General features: G+C 59.2%; 1 protein-coding gene across 6 annotated transcripts; it reads left to right on the forward strand.

Moving 5' to 3' along the window:
• Positions 1-6046: 6046 nt before the first annotated feature.
• Positions 6047-18736, forward strand: DENND6B (DENN domain containing 6B). Of its 6 annotated transcripts, XM_043440763.1 has the most exons (20): positions 6047-6319; positions 11510-11548; positions 11619-11661; positions 12238-12350; positions 12766-12846; positions 13483-13588; positions 13706-13785; positions 13860-13922; positions 14149-14204; positions 14687-14809; positions 14891-14986; positions 15104-15198; positions 15317-15382; positions 15517-15581; positions 15663-15752; positions 15828-15881; positions 16020-16129; positions 16235-16337; positions 16429-16503; positions 16585-16838. In XM_043440763.1, the coding sequence occupies exons 1-20, from the start codon at positions 6158-6160 to the stop codon at positions 16705-16707; spliced, it is 1743 nt and encodes a 580-aa protein (XP_043296698.1). In that variant the 5' UTR covers positions 6047-6157; the 3' UTR covers positions 16708-16838. The 6 variants fall into 6 exon arrangements, 5 of the variants coding, with proteins under 5 accessions (XP_043296698.1, XP_043296696.1, XP_043296697.1 ...); XR_006264186.1 differs by having other exon boundaries at positions 15663-15881; positions 16235-16329; positions 16585-16651; XM_043440761.1 differs by having other exon boundaries at positions 16235-16503; positions 16585-18736.
• Positions 18737-19778: the final 1042 nt, after the last annotated feature.

Below are 19778 nucleotides of genomic sequence, written 5' to 3' on the forward strand. Positions count from 1 at the left end.
CACGTACACATTCACCCACTCTTTTTTAGATTTCCTTCCCATTTAGGTCACCGCAAAGCACTGAGTAAAGTTCCTTGTGCTATACAGTAGGCTCTCGTTAGTTATCTATTTTATATATGGTATCAATACTGTGTATATGTCAATTCCAACATTGTGTATTTCTTAAAAATGGAAAATGGAGAAAAGACAACAGTTAGTTTATATATATTATACATGCAAAAAGAAAACATGCTAAGCTACTACAATTCTGGTTTCTGAAATTGGTCACAAGATGTAGTTGATAGTTATAGCTTTTCCATAGAATTCTCTTCCCATAGTGTACACAGAACAGTTAGTACAAAGCCAGGCTGAACCCACAATTTCTGGACAGAAGGACCAAATAAAATAAACTCTATCACTATAAATACCAAAAGCAAAATTATTCACCAATCAGTTAGAAAAAGTAAAACTGTGATATAAAATAAATGTGCCTCTGGAGCACGGTCAGAACAGGAAGAACCATGGCCTGTCCCTTTCTTCTCTCCAAGAGCTCAGCGGTGCAGCAGTTCACAGATTGGGGTAACAGAAAACTGCACACACGCATACTCAGTCGCTCAGTCGTGTCTGACTCTCTGCAAGCCCATGTACTGCAGCCTGCCAGGCTCCTTTGTCCATGGGATTATCCCAGCAAGAGTACTGGAGTGGGTTGCCATTTCCTCCTCCAGGGGGATCCTCCGGACCCAGGGATCCAACCTGAGTCTCCTGCATTGCAGACAGATCCTTTACCACCGAGACACCTGGGACTCCCCAGATCGAAGACTACGCCTCCATAAACCAAGCAGGATCAACACAGAGAAACCCACACCTGTATACGCCGTAACCAAATGTCCGGATGTCAAAGACAAAGAAATCCATGAAAACCACAAGAGGAAAATGACCCCCATCACACCCACGGGAAGGATGACGCAGTTAAATAGCTGAGTTCTCACAAGAAATGACGGAGGCCACAGGCAGTGAAATGACGTGCTCAGAGTGCCGAAAGAAAAACGAAACAAAAAAGAAAAAGCGTCAAAGGAAAGACAAACCTGCCAATGAATAAATTTTATGCTCAGCAATACTATCCTTCAAAAATGAAAGTTGGAGAAAAAAATGAAAATGAGATAAAGATATTCCCAGCAAACAAAACAGAAAATTTATTGGGAAGAGATTTGCCTTATCAGAAACACTAAAGAAAGTTCATCAAACTGAAAGAAAATGAAAAGAAAAAGAAAGTTCTTCAAACTGTTCTCTCAAATCAATAGGAGTGAAGAAAAAAAATTTAAGACAGAAAAAAAAAACCAGGAGTGAAGAACCAAATTCAACGACTTATAAAAAGACTTATCTACCAAGATCACTGGGATTTATTGCAAGAATGCAAAGTTGGTTTAGCATCCAAAATTCAATTAATGTAAAACACTATATTAATAGAAAAGAGGATAAAACTCACAAGATTGTCACAATAGCTGCAGGGAAAGGCATTTTACTAAATTTAACACATATTCATGATAAATATTCTCAACAAACTAGGACCAGATGGGAAATTCATCAACTTCATTAAAGGAAAAATCTATAGCTAACATCAAACTTAATGGTGAAAGATGTTATGCTTTTTAAGGACTGGAAACGAGCCAAGGATGTCTGCACTCACCACCTCAGTTCTACACTGTAGGATTCTGCAAGCAGCTTGGTAGTCGCCAATCTATGCTGACAAGCAAAGGGCTAAACAGACTGAAAAATTAGCAGCTCTTCTTGGATCTGGAAGAGAAGGCAGGACACAGCAAACCACTCTTCCCAAGATAGGAGAGACAGGCGGCAGGTAATACAGGTCGTCACAGTCAGCAAACATGCATGAGAGAAACTGACTTGAGACTCTGTGTGGGGAGGTGGGACTGAACTGTAATTAATGAATTTCTGGAGGCTCACCACAGGCCAGTCTGAGAGTTAAAAACACCATGGGGAAAAAAAAACAAAACACCATGGGGACTTAGTCCTAAGGGAGTCCATACAACACTGTGAGATTTACCCCTGGAGCATGACCAGGTTCCCAAGTAAATATCGCAGCAAAGTCCCCTCAAGCTTTCGCCGGGGGAGGGAAGGAACCATTCCCAACATCCAGAACACTCTGATTTTCCTAACAAGGCTGCCTTCAAGGAAATCTCATTAGCCAGAGCCTGACCTGCTGGGGCATTATCAGAGCCTAACTGACCTGGGAGAGGGAAATGATCAGCTCCAGCTTCCCCTGGACATCCTGCCCCAACCAAGGGGAGATAAAAAATGGAGAAACCCTTGTGAAGTTCCCATCCAGAGGCACAGACTCAGTAAGAGACTGGGGCCTCATCCCAAGATGGATCCAGGCCTGGGCTCTAGTCCCAGGGAAGAAGGCTTCCCCTCCCCCTACCCGTCCCCACCCCCTCACCTGACATTACTAAGGCTTGCTTTTAGCAGGTCCTTTCACCCAGTAAATCATATCCAGCTGTCACGAAATAATTACAAGGCAAATCACACAATTAAATGGCAAAAGACACAATCGGAAGGGACAAAGCACAGTTCAGAGCCAGACATGGCAGAGAGATTGGGATTATCAGACCTGCCATGATTTTTCACAGGAAAAGGATACAAGGTAAAATCAACAAAGGGAAAAGGCTCATGGGGCCAAGCTTGGGGAAGACCATGTGCCAGCTTCCAGGGTCCTCCTGGAGTTACAGTGGAGAAGCTTAATTGTCCCAGGGAGTCATGACAGAGGGTGTGAAATGTTGCCAAACAGGGAAGCTCATTAGAAACTCATGGTTTTAGCAGGAGCTTATATTTGTTTGCTAAGGCTGCTGTAACAGATACAAACCTGGAGATCTGAACAACAGAAATCTGTTCTCTCACCGTGTAGGAGGCCAGGAGTCTGAAATCAAGGTGTCAGCAGGCTTGGTTCCTTCCAGAGGTTCTGAGGGACAAACCATTTCACACCTCTGCTAACTTCTGGTTGCTGCCAGCAATCCATGCAGGTGTATCACTCCAGTCCCCATCTCTGTCTACGTTTATTTATGACGCCCTGGGTCTTCACTGCTGCATGTGGGCTTTCTCCACTTGCGGGGAGCAGGGGCTACTCTTCCTGGTGGTCCAGGGGTTAAGAATCCTACTGCGCTCCACAACAACGGAGCTGCTCCTACTCGCCGCAACTCGAGAGATGGCCTAGACAGCAACAAAGACCGAGGGCAGCCAAAAAACAACGGAAAAGAATTTAAATAAAAAAAATAATGAAAAGGCTGACAACATCAAATGCTGGTAAGGATGTGGAAAAACTGGAACCTGCATACATTGCTAGTGGTAACATCAAATGGTAAAGCCTCTTTGGAAAATAGTTTGACAGTTTCTTATATACTGAACATACAGCCCAGAAAAGGGGGAGAAGGAGGAGCTGTGATAATGTGATAATTGGAGCCCACTGGAGGAGTTTGGAGGCTTCTCAAAGGTTGGGCTGTGACAGTCTTTGATTGGCTTGGATGTCCTTGGTGGAGGGAAGTTTTCTGCTTCCTGTTAGAGAAAAAGTAGAGACACCTGTCTTCCTGTTTCTGATAACTGACGATGAACGGTGAGCATGGGAATGCTCCCTACCAGAGTGTTCTGGCTATCCTGGCTCCAACTTCCACTGAAATTTCTTTAAATAACTCCACTGAGAGTGGATTATGAAAATGTCATGTATCCAGACAATGAACTACTAGTCATATAAGGGAACAAATTACTGATATTCATAAGAACATGAATGTACTTCAAAAATACTATGCTAAGTTATGACCAACCTAATCAGCATATTAAAAAGCAGAGACATTACTTTACCAACAAAGGTCCATCTACTCAAGGCTATGGTTTTTCCAGTAGTCATGTATGGGTGTGAGAGTTGGACTATAAAGAAAGCTGAGCACAGAAGAATTGATGCTTTTTAACTGTGGTGTTGGAGAAGATTCTTGAGAGTCCCTTGGACTGCAAGGTGATCCAACCAGTCCATCCTGAAGGAGATCAGTCCTGGCTGTTCATTGGAAGGGCTGATGCTGAAGCTGCAACTCCAATACTTTGGCCACCTGATGTGAAGAGCTGACTCATTTGAAAAGACCCTGATGCTGGGAAAGATTGAAGGCAGGAGGAGAAGGGGACAACAGAAGATGAGATGGTTGGATGGCATCACTGACTCAATGGACATGAATATGGGTAAACTCCGGGAGTTGGTGATGGACAGGGAGGCCTGGCGTGCTGTGGTCCATAGGGTTGCAAAGAGTCGGACACGACTGAGCGACTGAACTGAACTGAACTGAAGTGCAGAAACCAAACAGAAAGGCTGCATATTGTATGTAGTTGTTTCCTGCATGCCTAAGTCGCTTCAGTCTTGTCTGATTCTTTGCGACCCTATGGACTGTAGCCCACCAGGTTCCTCTGTCCATGGGATTCTTCAGGCAAAAATACAGGGGTGGGTTGCCATGCCCTTCTCCTGGGGATCTTCCCAATCCAGGGATCAAACCCAAGTCTCTTATGTCTCCTGCACTGGCAATTGGGTTTTTTTTGTTTGTTTTACCACTAGCACCAGCTGGAAAGCTATAGGGCTGCTGTAACAAATTACGACAAATTTAGTGGCTTAAAACAATGCACACTTACAGTTCTGGAAGTCAGAAACCTGAATTGCGTCTTATGGGGCTTAAATCAAGGTGTCGCGCAGAACTGCATTCCTTCTGGAGGCTCGAGGAGAGAATCATTCCCTTGCCTGTTCTAGTGTCTGGAGGCTGCCTGCATTCCTTGGTTCATGATCCCTTCCTCCATCTTCAAAGCCAGCAGTGTGGCAACTACCAATTTCTCTTTCTGATTCCCTTATCACATTGCCTTTTCTGCCTCATTCTGGCCCATGGACTCTAGGCAGAAGTGTTATATCACTTGTTGTTGTTGTTTAGTCTCTAAGCTGTGTCCAAGTCTTTTGCAACCTCATGAACTCAAGCCTTCCACGGCTCCTCTATCCACAAGATTTTCCAGGCAAGAATGCTGGAGTGGGTTGTCATTTCCTTCTCCAGGGGATCTTCCTGATCACTTGTAGGCCAAGGTAATTAATAGCTAGCAGGTCTCCACTAATCTCTTTTCTACTGCCAGTGCCGCAGGAGACTGTGTTCCAGAAGTAAGTCAAGAAGAGCCACCTGACTCTCCCATTGGTCTATGGACAGTGAAAAATCTACTGAAGACTTGGGAGTTGTTACTCCGACCTAGTCTATCCTAGGCTAATTGCGGAACTTTCCTTAAAAAAAAATAAAATATATAGCGTGTCAGTTAAATTATTGTCTCAACTCCAAAGTTGCCCTTCCATGATCCTCTGTGCGATGGGCGGGGTTGGGGGGGGGGCACATTTTGAGGGGCAAGGGCTGGTGATGCCGTAGAGGAAGAGGGGGCTTGCTATCTGCCCCTAGCCACACTTCCCCACCGCAGCCGAAATTAAAACGGCACTGCTGGCTGGAGTTATGTGTTATTCACAGGGTTCGGTTTGGACAGACGGGTCTGACACAGCAATGCAAGGCTGTCCAACAGGGCCCAGAAATATCTGGAAGAGTGGTGGACCCAAGAGGCGAGGAGGGCACTGGCGAGGGTCTCCCAGCACCCGCTATCCGGGCTAGAGGAGGCAAAAGTGCCCTAGAGGTCGCACACCGACCCTCTGCAAAACCGTACACCAGGAGGCGACCACGGGGACAAAACTCGAGGGAGACCAGGACAGCCGGCAGAGCGGGAGCTCGGTAACGACGAAACCCGGCCGGGCAGGACGCTCGCCCGGCTCGACCAGGCGGGGACACACCATGGTCCCCTGGGCCGCGACCCCGCCCAGGCTCGGCCTCTCCGATCACTCCTCCCACCGGAAGTCTCTCCTCCAGGGGGGGGTCGTGCCGCTCTGGCCCGCGCGGGCGCGTCTCGCTGATGGTCTCGGAGCCGCTCCGCCGCACGGCGCTCCTCCAGCCGCCAGGGGCGCGCGAGATCGCGCCTGGGCCGTTCTGGCCCGCGACGGCCGCTCGACTGCTCCGCCGCGCGGTGCTGACGCGCCCGGGCTGCTGCCGCCGGTCGGTTCCCTCGGCAACGCCTCCGGCCGTTCCCTGAGCAACGCTGGGCGGTGCCGGTAGCCGCGGTTATGGACCAGGGGGCCGGCGCCGGGCAGCAGCGGGCTCGCGGCCGCCTCGGCGCGCCGTCCTCAGGGACGCGGGCCCCGGGGACGCCCTGGGCACGCTTCTCGGCCTGGCTGGAGTGCGTGTGCGTGGTCACCTTCGACCTGGAGCTGGGCCAGGCACTGGAGGTGAGGGGGCCGCGGGCCGGGGGCCGGGGCGGCCGCGGAGGGCGGGTCCTGCGCTGTCGCTGGAGGCGGATGCGGCTCAGGCGTTGCCGAGGGGCGTGGAAATCCCACTGCCCGGGAGATACCCTCCGATTCTTCCCCTTCTGGAACCCTGCACTGGTCCCCTCCTGAAACACGCCCCCCAAGCAGAGGAGAAAATGTGAAGTTGCCGAGACCAATGTGTGGGATGGAGGAGAGGGGAGCCCTGCACTTCTGATCCCTAAAGTGGCACACTTGATTCCTCCCCAGGAAAAGCCTGTCTCCCCTCCCCACCCCACCCCCGGCCTTTCCAACACTATGACACCTCCCCTCAGTTACTCCATCCAGAATCCCAGGGGTCACCCTTGACTCTTCCCCTCCCTCCATCCCACATCCCGGGAGGATGCAAGGCTGACAGCTCCACCTGCGGCAAGGCTCCAGATCGGTCAACCTCAAGTCCAATATCTGTGGTCTCTTGCTTAAACCTTTGGACTCCTCCTTCTTCACTTAGAACCTGATCCAGACCCCTGGTGGGTCACATCCAGCCCCAGGAGTCATCTTTCTGTGCACTGACTGCACCCAGCCCACTCAGCCTAGGGGATTCCCCCTCCCTGTGAGACTCTTTCCCACCCGCATCCACATGGATGTAGATGACAAACTGACAGACTGGGGGAGGAAGGCCTTCTGTAGTTGAGCAGGTCCGTTGGGATGGTCCTTTGTGCCCTGAAGGCCATGACACAGACAGTGGAGCTGACCAGGGCAGGGGAGGCTTAGGAGGTAGCCTTCAGCACACTGTCTGAGGCAGCTTTCTGAGAACCCAGGAGGTGGTGCATCCCGTGACTGCAGTTGGCCGAGGTGAGCCTGGTCAGCCATCATGGGAAAGCCAGCGTCAGGGTGAGGGGCTGTTTTCCAAGACCTTGCTGAACTCCACAAGACTGTGGGAAGCTCAAGTCCTAATGGGCAGAGGGCTGACACTGCCCAGCTCGCTGTGGAGACCCCATTCGCAACAGCTGTCCCCTGATGGCGCACCAGGCTAACTTGATGCAGGGACCTGAGCCCAGAGAGGTCAGGTGATTTGCCCAACATCACAGAGTCCTTTCCTGCTGGTGCCCAAATTGTTCCTGATAAAATCACAAGGGAAGGGAGTCCACTGTCTCCTTAAGGCATTCTCATGTATGATTTTCTGGAACTTAACCATTCAAGCAAGAACAGTTAAAGGCTCCATGTGCGGAGCTTCCGAGCTTTGTAGAGGCTGTATAACTCCTGGGTGTTGGGGGGCCGGCACGTCTGTGCAGGGGTCGGGCAGGGCAGCCACCTGGTGCTCACCGGTTTGCATCTTGTCTTCCTTCTCTCCGCTGGAGATCATGGGGAGGATCAGGGGTCATTTCAGCTGAGTCCACAATCACTGATGGAACACTGCTCTGCACTTGCTCATCTATTCTGGGCTTGGCCTAGCTGAGCACCACAGAGGCTCTAGTCCTGTGCTTGGCGCTGGGACAGGATGGAAGACCCAGGCGCTGCCCTCCAGGCACTCATGGGTCATGGAGACTCCATGGGCAGACGCAGCTCAGAGGAAGGAACGGTGCTTGGCCAGATCTTGCAGGATGAGAAGGAGGCATCCAGACCTGGGAGGGGGGCTGTTTCAAGTAACCTCTCCACCCAAAAGCCAGCAAAGGCAAAGGCAAGGAGCCAGCCATTCAGTCACTCAATAAATCCAGTACCAAGCGACTGCCAGGCTCCACGGTCCTGGTGCTGGACATGAGGATGCAGAGCTGGGTGCGATGCCGGGGCCTGCCCACCAGGAGTTCACGTCCTGTGCTAGAGACATGGAGAGTCAGTGGTGCAGGACCCGCCCCCTCCAGAGCATGCAGGATGTATGTGGTGTCCCACCCATGTGGGTGCTCTGGAGCCTGCAGGCAGGCAGAGGTCAGACGTGCGGGGAGGGCGGGCAGGGCTGTGCTCTCAGCCAAGAGCAGAGGGCCCGGCTCTGCTGCCTCAGGCCTTGGCAGCGCTCCTCCCTGCAGCCCCGCCTACCACAAAGCCTGTGTGGAGAACCACGGCCAAGGGCCCACGGGGTCCTGTCTCCACCGGGTGTCAGCATAGCTCCCACACTGCACAGTCTCAGGACTCTTTCAGTCTTCAAAAGCACTGGGCGCCCAAGGGGCTTTTTATGTGGGTTGCATCTATCAATGTTCTCTACACTAAAAGTTAAAACTGAAAATTAAAAATGCATATTAATCCATTTTGAAACATGAGATACCATTTATATTAATATAGCTATTAATATCCCCACCAAAACAACCATATTTTCAGAAACAAGTTTAGTGAGGAGAATGGCATTATTTGATACTTTTACATCCCTTTTAACGTCCGGCCAAATGGAAGGCAGCTGGACAGACCCACATGTCATGAAGATCCCCATGTCAGCTTCAGTCAGTGCCCCCGACGGCCTGCGTCACAACCTCAGGAAGTGATGTTGCACACGGTGAGAAGGAGCGACTGGAAAAGGCAGCCTCGGCTCGGGGAGCCTAGGGCACCCAAGGACACCCACCCCACACTTGGAGAAGTGCTTTCCTAGAGGTGCCTCCTCCAGCGAGGCGAAGCTCCCACGTCTGTCTTCCTCGGGACACCTGGGTTACGGCAGCACCACCCCTGAGCCCTGAGGCTCGGGTGGGAAGGACAGGGGACAAGGCTCACTCGCGGCAGGCTCCGCGCCCTCTAGCTGTCTCTGTGGGTCTGCCCCGTTTGCCCCCTCGCTCAGGCGTGGCCTTCCCCCTGGCCTCTGCTCCCAGCTCCTGAACTCTGAACACGGAGCCCTGGGCAGGGCTGTGAGCCTGCTCAGATGCTGCAAGACTCCTGTGCCTGCAGACCAGATTCAGACCCCTGACCTCAGCACTGAGAGCCGGTCGTGCCCTGCCCCAGCCGCCAGGCACCTGCCTTTCCTCTGCCTTTCTCAGCAGACACGCGGGGGCCTGGCCTGTGTGGCCCTGGGCTCCTGCCTCTCTGGGCGCTGTCTCCAGGTACCTCTGCGGGCCTGCCCCACAGACAAACAGTGTTTGGCCAACTCCCCTCCCACCTCTTCCCAGGCGGTTCAGTGGTAAAGAATCTGCCTGCCAAGCAGGAAACACAGGTTCAATCCCTGGGTTGGGAAGAGCCCCTGAAGGAGGAGATGACAACCCGCTCCAGTATTCTTGCCTGGGAAATCCCATGGACAGAAGAGCCTGGCCGGCTACAGTCTATGGGGTCACAAAGAATCAGACGCAACTTTGTGACTAAGCAGCCAACAGCCTCCCTTCTCTTGGCCCTTCCCTCTTGGTGCCGCCTTAGCTGACATCTTCTTGTGATTTCTTCTTGACCCACCTGTTCCACTGTCCTTTAGAGACATGTTTTCACATTCTCCGTAAATATAAGCCCCTCAGAGTTGTTGGGGGTTCAGTTCCAGGCCACTGTAGTAAAGCCAGTCACACAGATTTCCTGGCTTCCCAGCACATATAAAAGTTATGGCTACACTAGCTTCCCTGATGGCTCAGACAGTAACGAATCCGCCTGCAATGCAGGAGACCTGGGTTCAATCCCTGGGTTGGGAAGATCCCCTGGAGAAGGGAATGGCAATCCACTCCAGTATTCTTGCCTGGAGAATTCCGTGAACAGGGGAGCCTGGTGGGCTACGGTCCACAGGGTCGCAAAGAGTCGGACACGACTGAGCGACTAACACTGATACCACACTAGACTGGTCTAGTGAGCATACAAGAAATAGCACCGTATCTAAAAACAATGTGTGTACCTTTATTTCAAAATGCTTTCCTGCTAAAAAACGCTATCATCTTGAGCCTTCAGTAAGTCATCTTTTTGCAACAGTAATATCAAATACATAGATCACAGGTCACTGAAACAAATACAGTGATGAAAAAGTTTGAGATATTGTGGAAGTTAGGATATGATGCAGAGGTGTGAAGTGAGCAAATGTTGGAAAATGGCACCCATAAAATTGCTACAAACCCTTAATTTGTAAAAAAGTCATGACATCCACAAAGCACAATAAAGCAAAGTGTAATAATATGAGACATGCCTGTACAGTATCTGGTGAGGGTCTACTCCCTGCCAGGGGCTCCGAGGCAGAAGTGCCTGGGACACAGTCCCTGTCCTCTTGACACTTGGAGGCAGCAGAGGCCCAGAGCAAATAGGACAGAAGCTATGTGATTGCGCCAGTGGGGGTCCCAGGGCCCAGCACTCACCGTCTGGGGTTCAGGGCCCACCTCAGAAGAAGCCTGATTTCAGCCAGAACCCAAGTCCTCCGCCGCCTGGGAGCTTGGCACACGGTGAACAGGGCGCCGCGCACAGAGGCCCCTCAGCCCTTGGCCCGCTGCAGGCAGCCGCTGGGAGAGCCAGCCCCCGGCGTCTGAGCACAGGCCGGGGCCGCGGCGACGCCCACGGTACCGCAGTGCTCCAGGGGCCTCCTGGGGGCCGCCTGCCGCTCTTCCTGTCCCACAAGGAGATCCTCAGGCCTGCCGCCTGAGCACAGGGATGCTGGCCGGACAGGCAAGCCTCAACCTGCTTGGCTCCCCTTGAGCGTGGCCCTTCTCCCAGATGGAGCCTGGCCGTTCCTGGGGCTTGGGTACCCCAGGGGTCGTGCTCCAAACCGGGAGCAGGCTGGAAGCTCCCGGACTCCTGACTAGCAGGGGTTGAGGTGAAGATGCTCAGAGGCAGGGGTGCCAGCGTCAGGCACCACCTAGTGAAGCCAGGACGAGGAGGCTGGCTGTGCTGGCTGCGTGAGCAGGCAGGGAGGGCAGGTGCAGCCCAAGCCCCTCTGGCTGGGCGGAGTGGGGGCGGAGGCCAGCAGGGCCTGCCCCCCCTCCAAGTGAGGGGGTGTCTCGGGGATGGGCGGTTGGGCCACAGAGACAGAGAGGCCGGTCTGAGCAAGCAAGCGCCCGTGAGGGTGAGGATGTGGGCAGGGAGTTGAGCTTGGTCAGGGTGTGCCAGCCAAGAAACAGGAAGGACAGGGGCCAGGAGTGGCCCCATGATGCAGGGCCCAGGGCCCTAGGGGGGGCGGGTGTGGAGCCCAGGAGAGGGGGAGGGTCAGCAGGGAGTCAGAGGAGGCAGAGGGGGTGCAGCCCAGCACCGAGCCGGCCCAGACTGGCCCAGCCTGTGCCACCAAGCGGTCTGTGTCCCCCGCAGCTGGTGTACCCCAGCGACTTCCAGCTCACAGACAAGGAGGTGGGTCCCAGCCCTCTCGGGAGCAGACCTCGCCTGGAGAGCAGACCCTCACCGGGTTTCTGTGTTTCAGAAAAGCAGCATCTGCTACCTGTCCTTTCCCGACTCCCACTCAGGTAGGCCACCCCGCCACCTCTCCCTGCCCTGCCCTGCCCTGCCCTGGGCGTCGCTCTGGGACCGGCCCGGCCCACTCCGCCTGGCGCCCCGGCCCCGCTTCCCTCTCTGGGGAGATGTTTTGAGTCCTGTGCGGCCGCCAGGCTCCCTGGCCCCTGTGGAAAGAGGTGTCTGGGCAGAGGGACCCGCGGGTTCTGGTCTTTGCCCCAGTGGAGAGGCCACCAGCTCCTGACCTCAGCCCCTCCCCGGGGCTCGCGTGTGCGGCCAGCCTGTTTTCCGTCCCAGGCAGGCTCAGCCAGGCCACACGGAGGTCCTGCCACCCCCCAGCGGGCTTCCTCGGTGCCCACACTGCGGGGCTGTCTGTGCAAGTGTCCGTGTGCTGAGTTTAAACCCTGAGGTACAGGGGTCAGGACACAGGGGCCTCTGTCGGGAGATGCAGACCCTGAGGGCTGGACTCACCACGGCGTTCGCAGACAGGCAGAGGCCTGCCCCGTGGGGCCCTGGCCTCCCCCCCTCAACTGTGTGCTGGCAGGAGAGACTCCAGCTGGACCCAGCGTGATGGGCCTTCTCTTCCCCAGGCTGCCTCGGGGACACGCAGTTCAGCTTTCGCATCCGTCAGTGTGGAGGGCAGAGGCGCCCCGGGCACGTGGGTGAGAAGTGCGGCGACAGTTGGGCTCCCGCGTCTCTGCAGGTGAGCGGCTGCCCTCTCCCCTCTCCCGCGGGCCAGGATGGGCGCCGGGAGCTGCCCCTTCAGGCCGCCTGGCCCACCCCCCAGCCGGCAGGGTCTTCAACTGCTGCAGGCTGAGCCTGGCGCCCCAGCCTCAAGCAGGGGCCAGCCAGCCCTTCTGAGGCCCTGCCGGTGTCCCTGGAGCTGGTCCTGGGCGCTTGTGTGCACCAGGGCAGGGCTCAGGGTGCAGGCCTGCAGGCCTCCCGAGCCCCCAACTGCTGCCCGGGTCTGCGTAGATGTCCCTGGAGAGGTTCCCAGAGCCGAGATTCCCAGGCCAGCTTAGGGCTGGGGAGAGCGTGCCGCAGCCTGGGTGGGGGTCTGCAGGAGCAGCAGGGAGTGTGGGTGGGGGGTGCGGCCTGTCTGACACCCCTCCTTCCAGAGGGAGCCCGCACACTTCTTTGGCTACGTGTACTTCAGGCAAGTGAAGGACAGTTCCATGAAGCGGGGCTACTTCCAGAAGGTGAGCCCCGGGGTGGCTCCACTGGGAGCTGGGGACAGCCACCTCCAGGAGGGACTGACAGCCTTGGGGTCCAGAGCCTCCAGGAGCATCCCCTCCTCTGCAGCCCCGGGTACTTGGCGCCTCACCCCCCCACCCCGCCCCGCCCCCGGGCCGGGGTGTGGGCTCTGTGGAGGCCCTGCCTCGCCCCGCCTGGCCGCAGCCTTGTCTGGCCCAGGCTCCCTGCCCCTCCCCGCGCTGGGATGTGGGTGGGGCACTTCATCACACTCTAAGTGACTTCAGTCTTGAGCTCAAGCACCAGAGCAGAAGGCACTTGAAACCCAGGGAGATGCTCCCAAAATCCCGGCCACGTGCCTTTCCCTGAAGGCCTGGGCTCCAGCTCGCCCTGCTGTGGTGGTGGTTTTCTAGTGACCTGAAGTCTCTCGTCGGGCTGTTCCTGGGACAGCTGTCCTAGAAAGCCGGTGGGACGCCCTTCCTGGGCAGCCCTGGAGAGCCAGGCCTGGGGGTCCCTGCGGGGTCCCTCGGGGGCTGGGGCGGCGTCTCACTGGCCCCCAGGCAGCCCTGGAGAGCCCGGCCCGAGGGTCCCTGCAGGGTCCCCAGGGGCTGAGGCGACGTCTCACCGGCCCCCGGGCCCTGCAGTCGCTGGTGCTGCTGTCCCGCCTGCCCTTCGTCCGGCTGTTCCAGGCACTGCTGGGCCTGGTGGCCCCCGAGTTCTTCGACAAGCTGGCGCCCTGCCTGGAAGCAGGTGAGTGGCCAGCAGGTGCAGTGGGGCCGCTGCGTCCGCCCGGCTGTAGCTCCCGGCGACTCCGCTGGGCAGCTCGCTCCAGGCCCGGCCTCTGATGCTGGCCGCCTATGTCCACAGTCTGCAACGAGATCGACCAGTGGCCGGCGCCTGCGCCGGGGCAGACCCTGAACCTGCCCATCATGGGAGTCGTCCTCCAGGTGGGGGCTGGCGGCTGGCACGGGGGCCCGTGCGTGTGGCCCACCCCGCTGGCAGCTGCCCCCTTGGTCCACAGGTGCACATCCCACTGAGAGCAGACACGCCTGAGCCCGGGCCTCCGAAACAGAGCAGCCACGAGGTGGGTCCCCCACCACCTGCCTGCCGCGACCCTCCCCTCCCCTGCGGGGGTCCTGGGGCCGGCCAGACCCCAGACAAAGCGGGGTGGCCCCGCCCGCTCCTGTGTGGTGGGCACGGGGAGACATGTGGGTAGGGATGCAGCCCGAGAACTCTGCTGGGGGGACGGGGGCCGCTTGGTGCTCTGGGGCAGCAGCCTCAGTCTCGGCCTGACCCCTCAACCCTCACAGACCCTGCTGCCAGCCCCGGTGGTCCTCCCCAGCGTACACGAGCTTGACCTGTTCAGGTGAGCCCTACAGGCCCCACCTCCCCCCACAGACGGTAAGCGAGCCCCCAAGGTTCAGGCCCATCGAGGTGGGGCTGCCAGGGGCACTGCCCCTTAGGAGTTGGCTCCCGGCCCATTCTGAGAGGGAGACTCTGGCGGACAGGGAGCCCAGTGCCCAGGTCTGCACCTGGAGGATCCGAGTGCTGTGCGCAGGTGGGCAGATCCTGGCAGCGACGGTGCTGGGAGGTGCCGCGGGGGGAGGCCGTGCTCCCTGGAGGGTCAGCGGGGACCCCACCTCTGCAGACCCGCCTCCGGCCTGGGGGCTGCAGGGCAACCTGGACTCGCCCTCAGCAGGCTCCCACGTCTCTCCACTGTTTCCCTCTGGTGTGAGTCTGCTGTCCACTCGGAGCAGGGCCCACCTGGACCTGTGGGGGCAGGTGGTCGGGGCTGGGGAGCCCCCCCTGCCTGGCCAACACCCCCGCTGGCCCCCCCTGCCCCCCCAGGTGCTTCCGGCCCGTGCTGGCCCACGTGCAGCTGCTGTGGGAGCTGATGCTCCTCGGGGAGCCCCTGCTGGTCCTGGCGCCCTCGCCCGCTGTGTCCTCGGAGATGGTCCTGGCATTGACCAGGTGAGCTGGGCGGCCACCCGGGGGGTGGGGCCAGGGCCGGCCGGCGTGCTCACTGCCCCACGGGCCCCCCCCCCCCCGCAGCTGCCTGCAGCCCCTCAAGTTCTGCTGCGATTACCGCCCCTACTTCACCATCCACGACAGCGAGTTCAAGGAGTTCACCACGCGCACGCAAGCCCCGTAAGCACCATCCTTGGCCCCCTCCGCCGCCCCTCCTCTGCCCCCACCCCCCTGCCCCCACTGGCCCCTGCCCCTCCTGCCTCGCCTCCTTCCCTCCCTTTCTCTTTCTCTCTCTAGACCAAACGTGGTCCTGGGAGTCACAAACCCTTTCTTTATCAAAACACTCCAGCATTGGCCCCACATTCTCCGAGTCGGGGAGCCCAAGATGTCAGGTGAGGCTGTCCGGGCCTCCACCCAGGGTTCTAGGGATGTGCGTGGGGCCTTGCGGGGTCTGAGCCTGCAGAGACAGAGCTGAGGCCCTGAGGCCCGGCCATGGGGTGTGTCTTCTAGGGGACCTTCCCAAGCAGGTCAAACTGAAAAAGCCCTCGAGGCTGAAGACCCTGGACACCAAGCCAGGTCCGTGTTCCTCTTCTCCTCCCAGGACCCAGAGACAGGCCTTGGGGTGGGCAGGGGCGGGCAGTGGGGCTGGCACAGCCAGAGGGGGTGCCCCCACCCCCAGAGCAGAGCATGTGGCCCTCTGCCCTCCTCAGGCCTCTACACCGCGTACACGGCCCACCTCCACCGAGACAAGGCCCTGCTCAGACGGCTGCTGAAGGTACTGCTGGGGGTGGGGGGCTCCCTGTGGGGGGTGCGCGGGCCTGGTGCTTTGGCTCAGCCCTGCTGACCCCACCCCCAGGGCCTGCAGAAGAAGCGGCCGTCTGACGTGCAGACGGCGGTGCTGAGGCGGCACCTCCTGGAGCTCACCCAGAGCTTTATCGTCCCTTTGGTGAGGCCAGCACGGGGTGGGGGGCGGGGGGCGGGGGCGGGCTCTGGCCCGGACTCACTGCCCTCCCACCCCCAGGAGCACTACATGGCCAGCCTCATGCCGCTGCAGAAGGGCATCGTGCCCTGGAAGGTGTGGTCCCAGGAGGGCTGGGGGTCCTCAGTCAGGGCCAGGGGTGTGCCTGGGAAGTGCCCCGGGGAGACTCCTAAGCGGCCCAGGCATGCCCTGTGAGGCTGGTCCTCCCGCACTCACTGGATGCCCATGTCGCAGACTCCTCCCCAGATCCGCCCCTTCCGCCAGGATGACTTCCTACACAGCCTGGAGCGCGCGGGGCCCCAGCTCACCTGTGTCCTCAAGGGTGACTGGCTGGGCCTCTACAGGTGGGCGGCCCATTGGCGGGGTCCAGGGCTCCTGCGGCCAGTGGGCGCGCACACCCACCCGTCAGCCCACGGGAGCCCACAGCCACCACCCCCCTGCCCCGATAGGCGGTTTTTCAAGTCCCCCCATTTTGACGGGTGGTACCGGCAGCGTCACAGGGAGATGACCCAGAAGCTGGAGGCCCTTCACCTCGAGGCCATCTGTGAGGCGGTGAGGGGGGGCTGGGGTGGGGGGTCTTGGAGGGGAGGCCACGGCCAGAACTGGGGGGACCTTGGAGACAGACAGCCTGTCGTCCGCACAGAACATCGAGATCTGGATGAAGGACAAGTCCGAGGTGGAGGTCGTGGATCTGATCCTGAAACTTCAGGAGAGACTGGTGAGACACTGCGCGGCCCTGCCTGCCCTCAGCCAGTCGGGCGTGCAGGCTGCCTGCCCCTGAGCCCCGCTGTCCCTGTAGGTTCGGGCACAGGGCCACCAGCTGCCCGTGAAGGAGGCAACACTGACGCGGGCACGGCTGTACATCGACACGGCCATCGGCTCCCTGCCCAAGGACCTGCAGGCCGTCCTGTGCCCTCCCTAGGACGGTGCCCGTGGGCCGTGGCCAGGGTGTGGCCGAGCTGCTGCCCTCCCCCGCCCTCCCCGACAAGCTCCCTGCTGCCCGCCACCTGGCACCACTGTCATCCAGCAGTAAAGGTGGCATCTGGAACCGCAGCCTGGACCCTGACTGTTGGCGGCTCCTGTGCTCACCCCACCCTGGGCCCCACCTGCCCGCTCTGAGGTCTTAGGCGAGTGGGGAGGCGGCACGCTGTGAGCCCTGGCTGATCTGATCTGGGCCAAGGCCACCCACCCCCTCCAGACGCCCATCTGCCCGCACCCTGCAGGCCTGGGCATTGCCTTTGATGCGCCCCTTAGACCCACCAGGACGCCGGCTCAGGACAGGAGACAGAAGGAGGTGGCTGCCGGGCAGACGCCTCCCTCACACAGGCGCCGCCCCCCCACCTTCTTGCCTGGAGGGGAATCTCGCCTCCAGTCCTCGCCTGGGGGGGGAGGAGCCGCTTCGCCCGGAGGAGTGCTGCCCTGTGGGTTCCACTCGAGGGACACCCTGCTGGGCACCCCTCCGGCGCTCGGCCCTGCCCACCCCAGGCTCACAGGCGCTCCAGTGGCCCCCCGTGTGTCCATCGGCCCCCGCAGGCAAAAGAGGGTCTTGAACTCTAGCTAGACCTGGCCCCTGCAGCTAGAGCCCTCCCCAGCCTCCAGAGTTTCAGGGCCCCAGGCTCCTTGACAAGGAGTGAAAGGCACCCCGAAGTCCCACGCCCCCGTGGGACACGGTGGAGCACTGGACCCAGGCCCGACCAGTGCTGTCAGCTGCGCCCAGAGGGAAGCTTGGTCAGCCGGGGCAGGCAGGGGCGGGGCGAGGCCTGGACCCAGAGTCCCAGGCCTTCGGGAGGACCCAGACTCCCAGCAAAGCAGCCCGAGGCTGCACGGGAGAGGCTCCCTGAGGGAGAGGCTCCCTGAGGGCCGTGGGGTGCGGCCCAGCGGGGGGGGGGGGGCGGGGGGCTCCTGTCTCCTCTGGAGCACCCGCCCCCAGGGCTGGGCTGCACCACTGCTCCCCAGCAGGGGAGAGGGTGGCGCCCCCAGATGGCAGAGGCACTGGTCTCAGAACCGCTGATGTCCGCTTGTTCCCCCTGAGCACCACCTCTGGCAGCCTGGCGTGTGGCTGCAGGTGGAAGAGAGTGAGGCCTTCAAGAGAGGGGGACCTCGTGGATGCAATGCCCCTGCAGCCCGCCGGCTCTGGGCCAGGGCGGCCAGGCTCGGGGTGCGCCCCGCCATCACTGCGGCATGTTGCCCAGTCTCCTCCCTCCGTTTTCGGAAGGTGATGGCATGTGCTGGAGGGCAGCCTCAACCATGGTCCTCCCAGGGCTGGGCTGCGAGGGCGCGCCGGGGTATCCTTGACCCCCCAGACTTCTGCCTCCAGCAGTCCCGGCAGGCAGCACCAGATGCCCCTGGATGCCGGCGCCCTTCCTCCGGCACCGCTTGATTCCGCGCCACGGCCCCTCAGCAGCTTGTCCCCCTGGTGGGGGGTGCGGGGGAGGGCTGCCTGGCAGGGTGGGCATCACTGCCCAGGGCGGGCTCCAACGCTGACGGCCTCTGGGCAGAGCACAGCCTGGCATGGGGTCCTGCCAGCTCCATCCTCCCCCCCGGAAGCTCCCTGGTTCTCTCAGGATCAGGTCAGCTCTGGCTGGGCTGAGCCTCTGTCCCTCCCCAGGGCCAGGGACGGACGGTGAGGAGGGAGGAAAGGTCAGCAGGGTCAAAAGAGGCCAACGCACCACCGACCAGGGCCCTGTGCACAGCCAGGCCTGGAGGGCAGGAAGCAGTGGTCCACGGGGGCTCCGCGGTCAGCCAGTGTGGGAGGCCATCTGCTTCAGGAGGTTGTGTGTGGGTCTGGAGTGGTGGCCAGGGATGGGCGTGGGACGACAGTGGGCTGATCCAGGGACAGGAAGGACAGTCTTCACCCCCAAGCTTCCTGCAGGCTATTTAAAGCCTCCCTTTTAGTCTGGGATGGGGGCCTTCCCACATCTTTGGTATTAAAGTGTCTGTCTGTGATACAATGCTTGTCTTTTAACTTCCTCTTTTGATGAAAAGTTGGCATCCCTATGAGATTTTGGTAACTTGAGGGTTCTCTTGGTGGGGCGTGGATGGGCCTTGGTGCGGATGGTTCAGGGCTAAAAGGGTGAAGGCGTGGCCTTGCTGGCTGGGAGCATGTCGCAGAAGTCATGTGCAACCCTCTCCATCAGCTTCATCCGAGTGGGGGGTTTTGAGCACTGGAGGCAGGTCCCAGGGTGGAGGAAGCTGGCTGTCTGCAGGGAAGGGGAAGTTGGATGGCAGCTCCCTCAGAAAGGGGGGGTGGGGTCCCAGTGTGCGAGTTAGGATTAGGGCTGGGAGATGGCCTCATGCCCCTCTGGGTCCCCAGCAGCCACTCACCACACCAGGACTTGTGACCAGAGAGTGTCCATGAGGGAGCAGGAGGACACAAGAGAGCTGGCCTCCTGCGGGGGGGAGGTCCCCACCTCTGCTCAAGTTGGGTGGGGAGCAGCCAGGGGCATCAGGATAAGGGCAGATGGGGCCGGAGTGACCAAAAGTGGGGCAAGCTCTTGTCCGGAACTGGACTCCCCAGGGAGGGGCCGCGTCTTGCCACCCTCATCCGAGCACTGGAAGGCCAGTCAAAGGGTCCTGGGTGCGAGCTGGGGGAGGAGAGGGAGGGTGGCTGGAGGCCAAGGGCCCCTCTTCCCCCAGGAGGTGCGGGGACAAGGCCCAGCAGCCCCCAGCCCCGCAAAGGACGGGTGTGACCGGCCTGTTCCCCAGTCTGAGGGTTAGGGTGCCAGGGGTCTCCATGTGGTGGGCACTCTCCTCCAGAGTCCAGATTTGGGCTCCTCGGGCAGCGAGGCTGAGCCTGAATCCAGTCGAACCTTCCAGGCGCCGCGCGGTGTTCACCCACTGAGGCCGCCGGGCGCGGGGGCGCGCGGGGAGCGCCCCGCCCGGCGGTCCTCCCCCTCGCTCCCCCTCCCCTCCCCCTCGTTCCCCCTCCCCTCCTCTCCCCTCCCCCGCCCGGCGGGCCCTCCCCTCCCCCTCCCTCCCCTCCCCCTCCCCCGC

Source organism: Cervus canadensis, chromosome 21 (assembly GCF_019320065.1).
Source record: "Cervus canadensis isolate Bull #8, Minnesota chromosome 21, ASM1932006v1, whole genome shotgun sequence".
In the NCBI taxonomy this organism is placed as follows: Eukaryota; Metazoa; Chordata; class Mammalia; order Artiodactyla; family Cervidae; genus Cervus; species Cervus canadensis.

What these genes read in the sequence shown, in the direction of transcription:
- DENND6B (XM_043440759.1), top strand. Translation starts at nt 6,158, where the DNA reads ATGGACCAGGGGGCCGGCGCCGGGCAGCAGCGGGCTCGCGGCCGCCTC. An exon ending in AGCGGGGCTACTTCCAGAAG is followed by an intron (nt 12,847 to 13,482) that starts GTGAGCCCCGGG and finishes CGGGCCCTGCAG; the next exon opens with TCGCTGGTGCTGCTGTCCCG. An exon ending in ACCACGCGCACGCAAGCCCC is followed by an intron (nt 14,987 to 15,103) that starts GTAAGCACCATC and finishes TTCTCTCTCTAG; the next exon opens with ACCAAACGTGGTCCTGGGAG.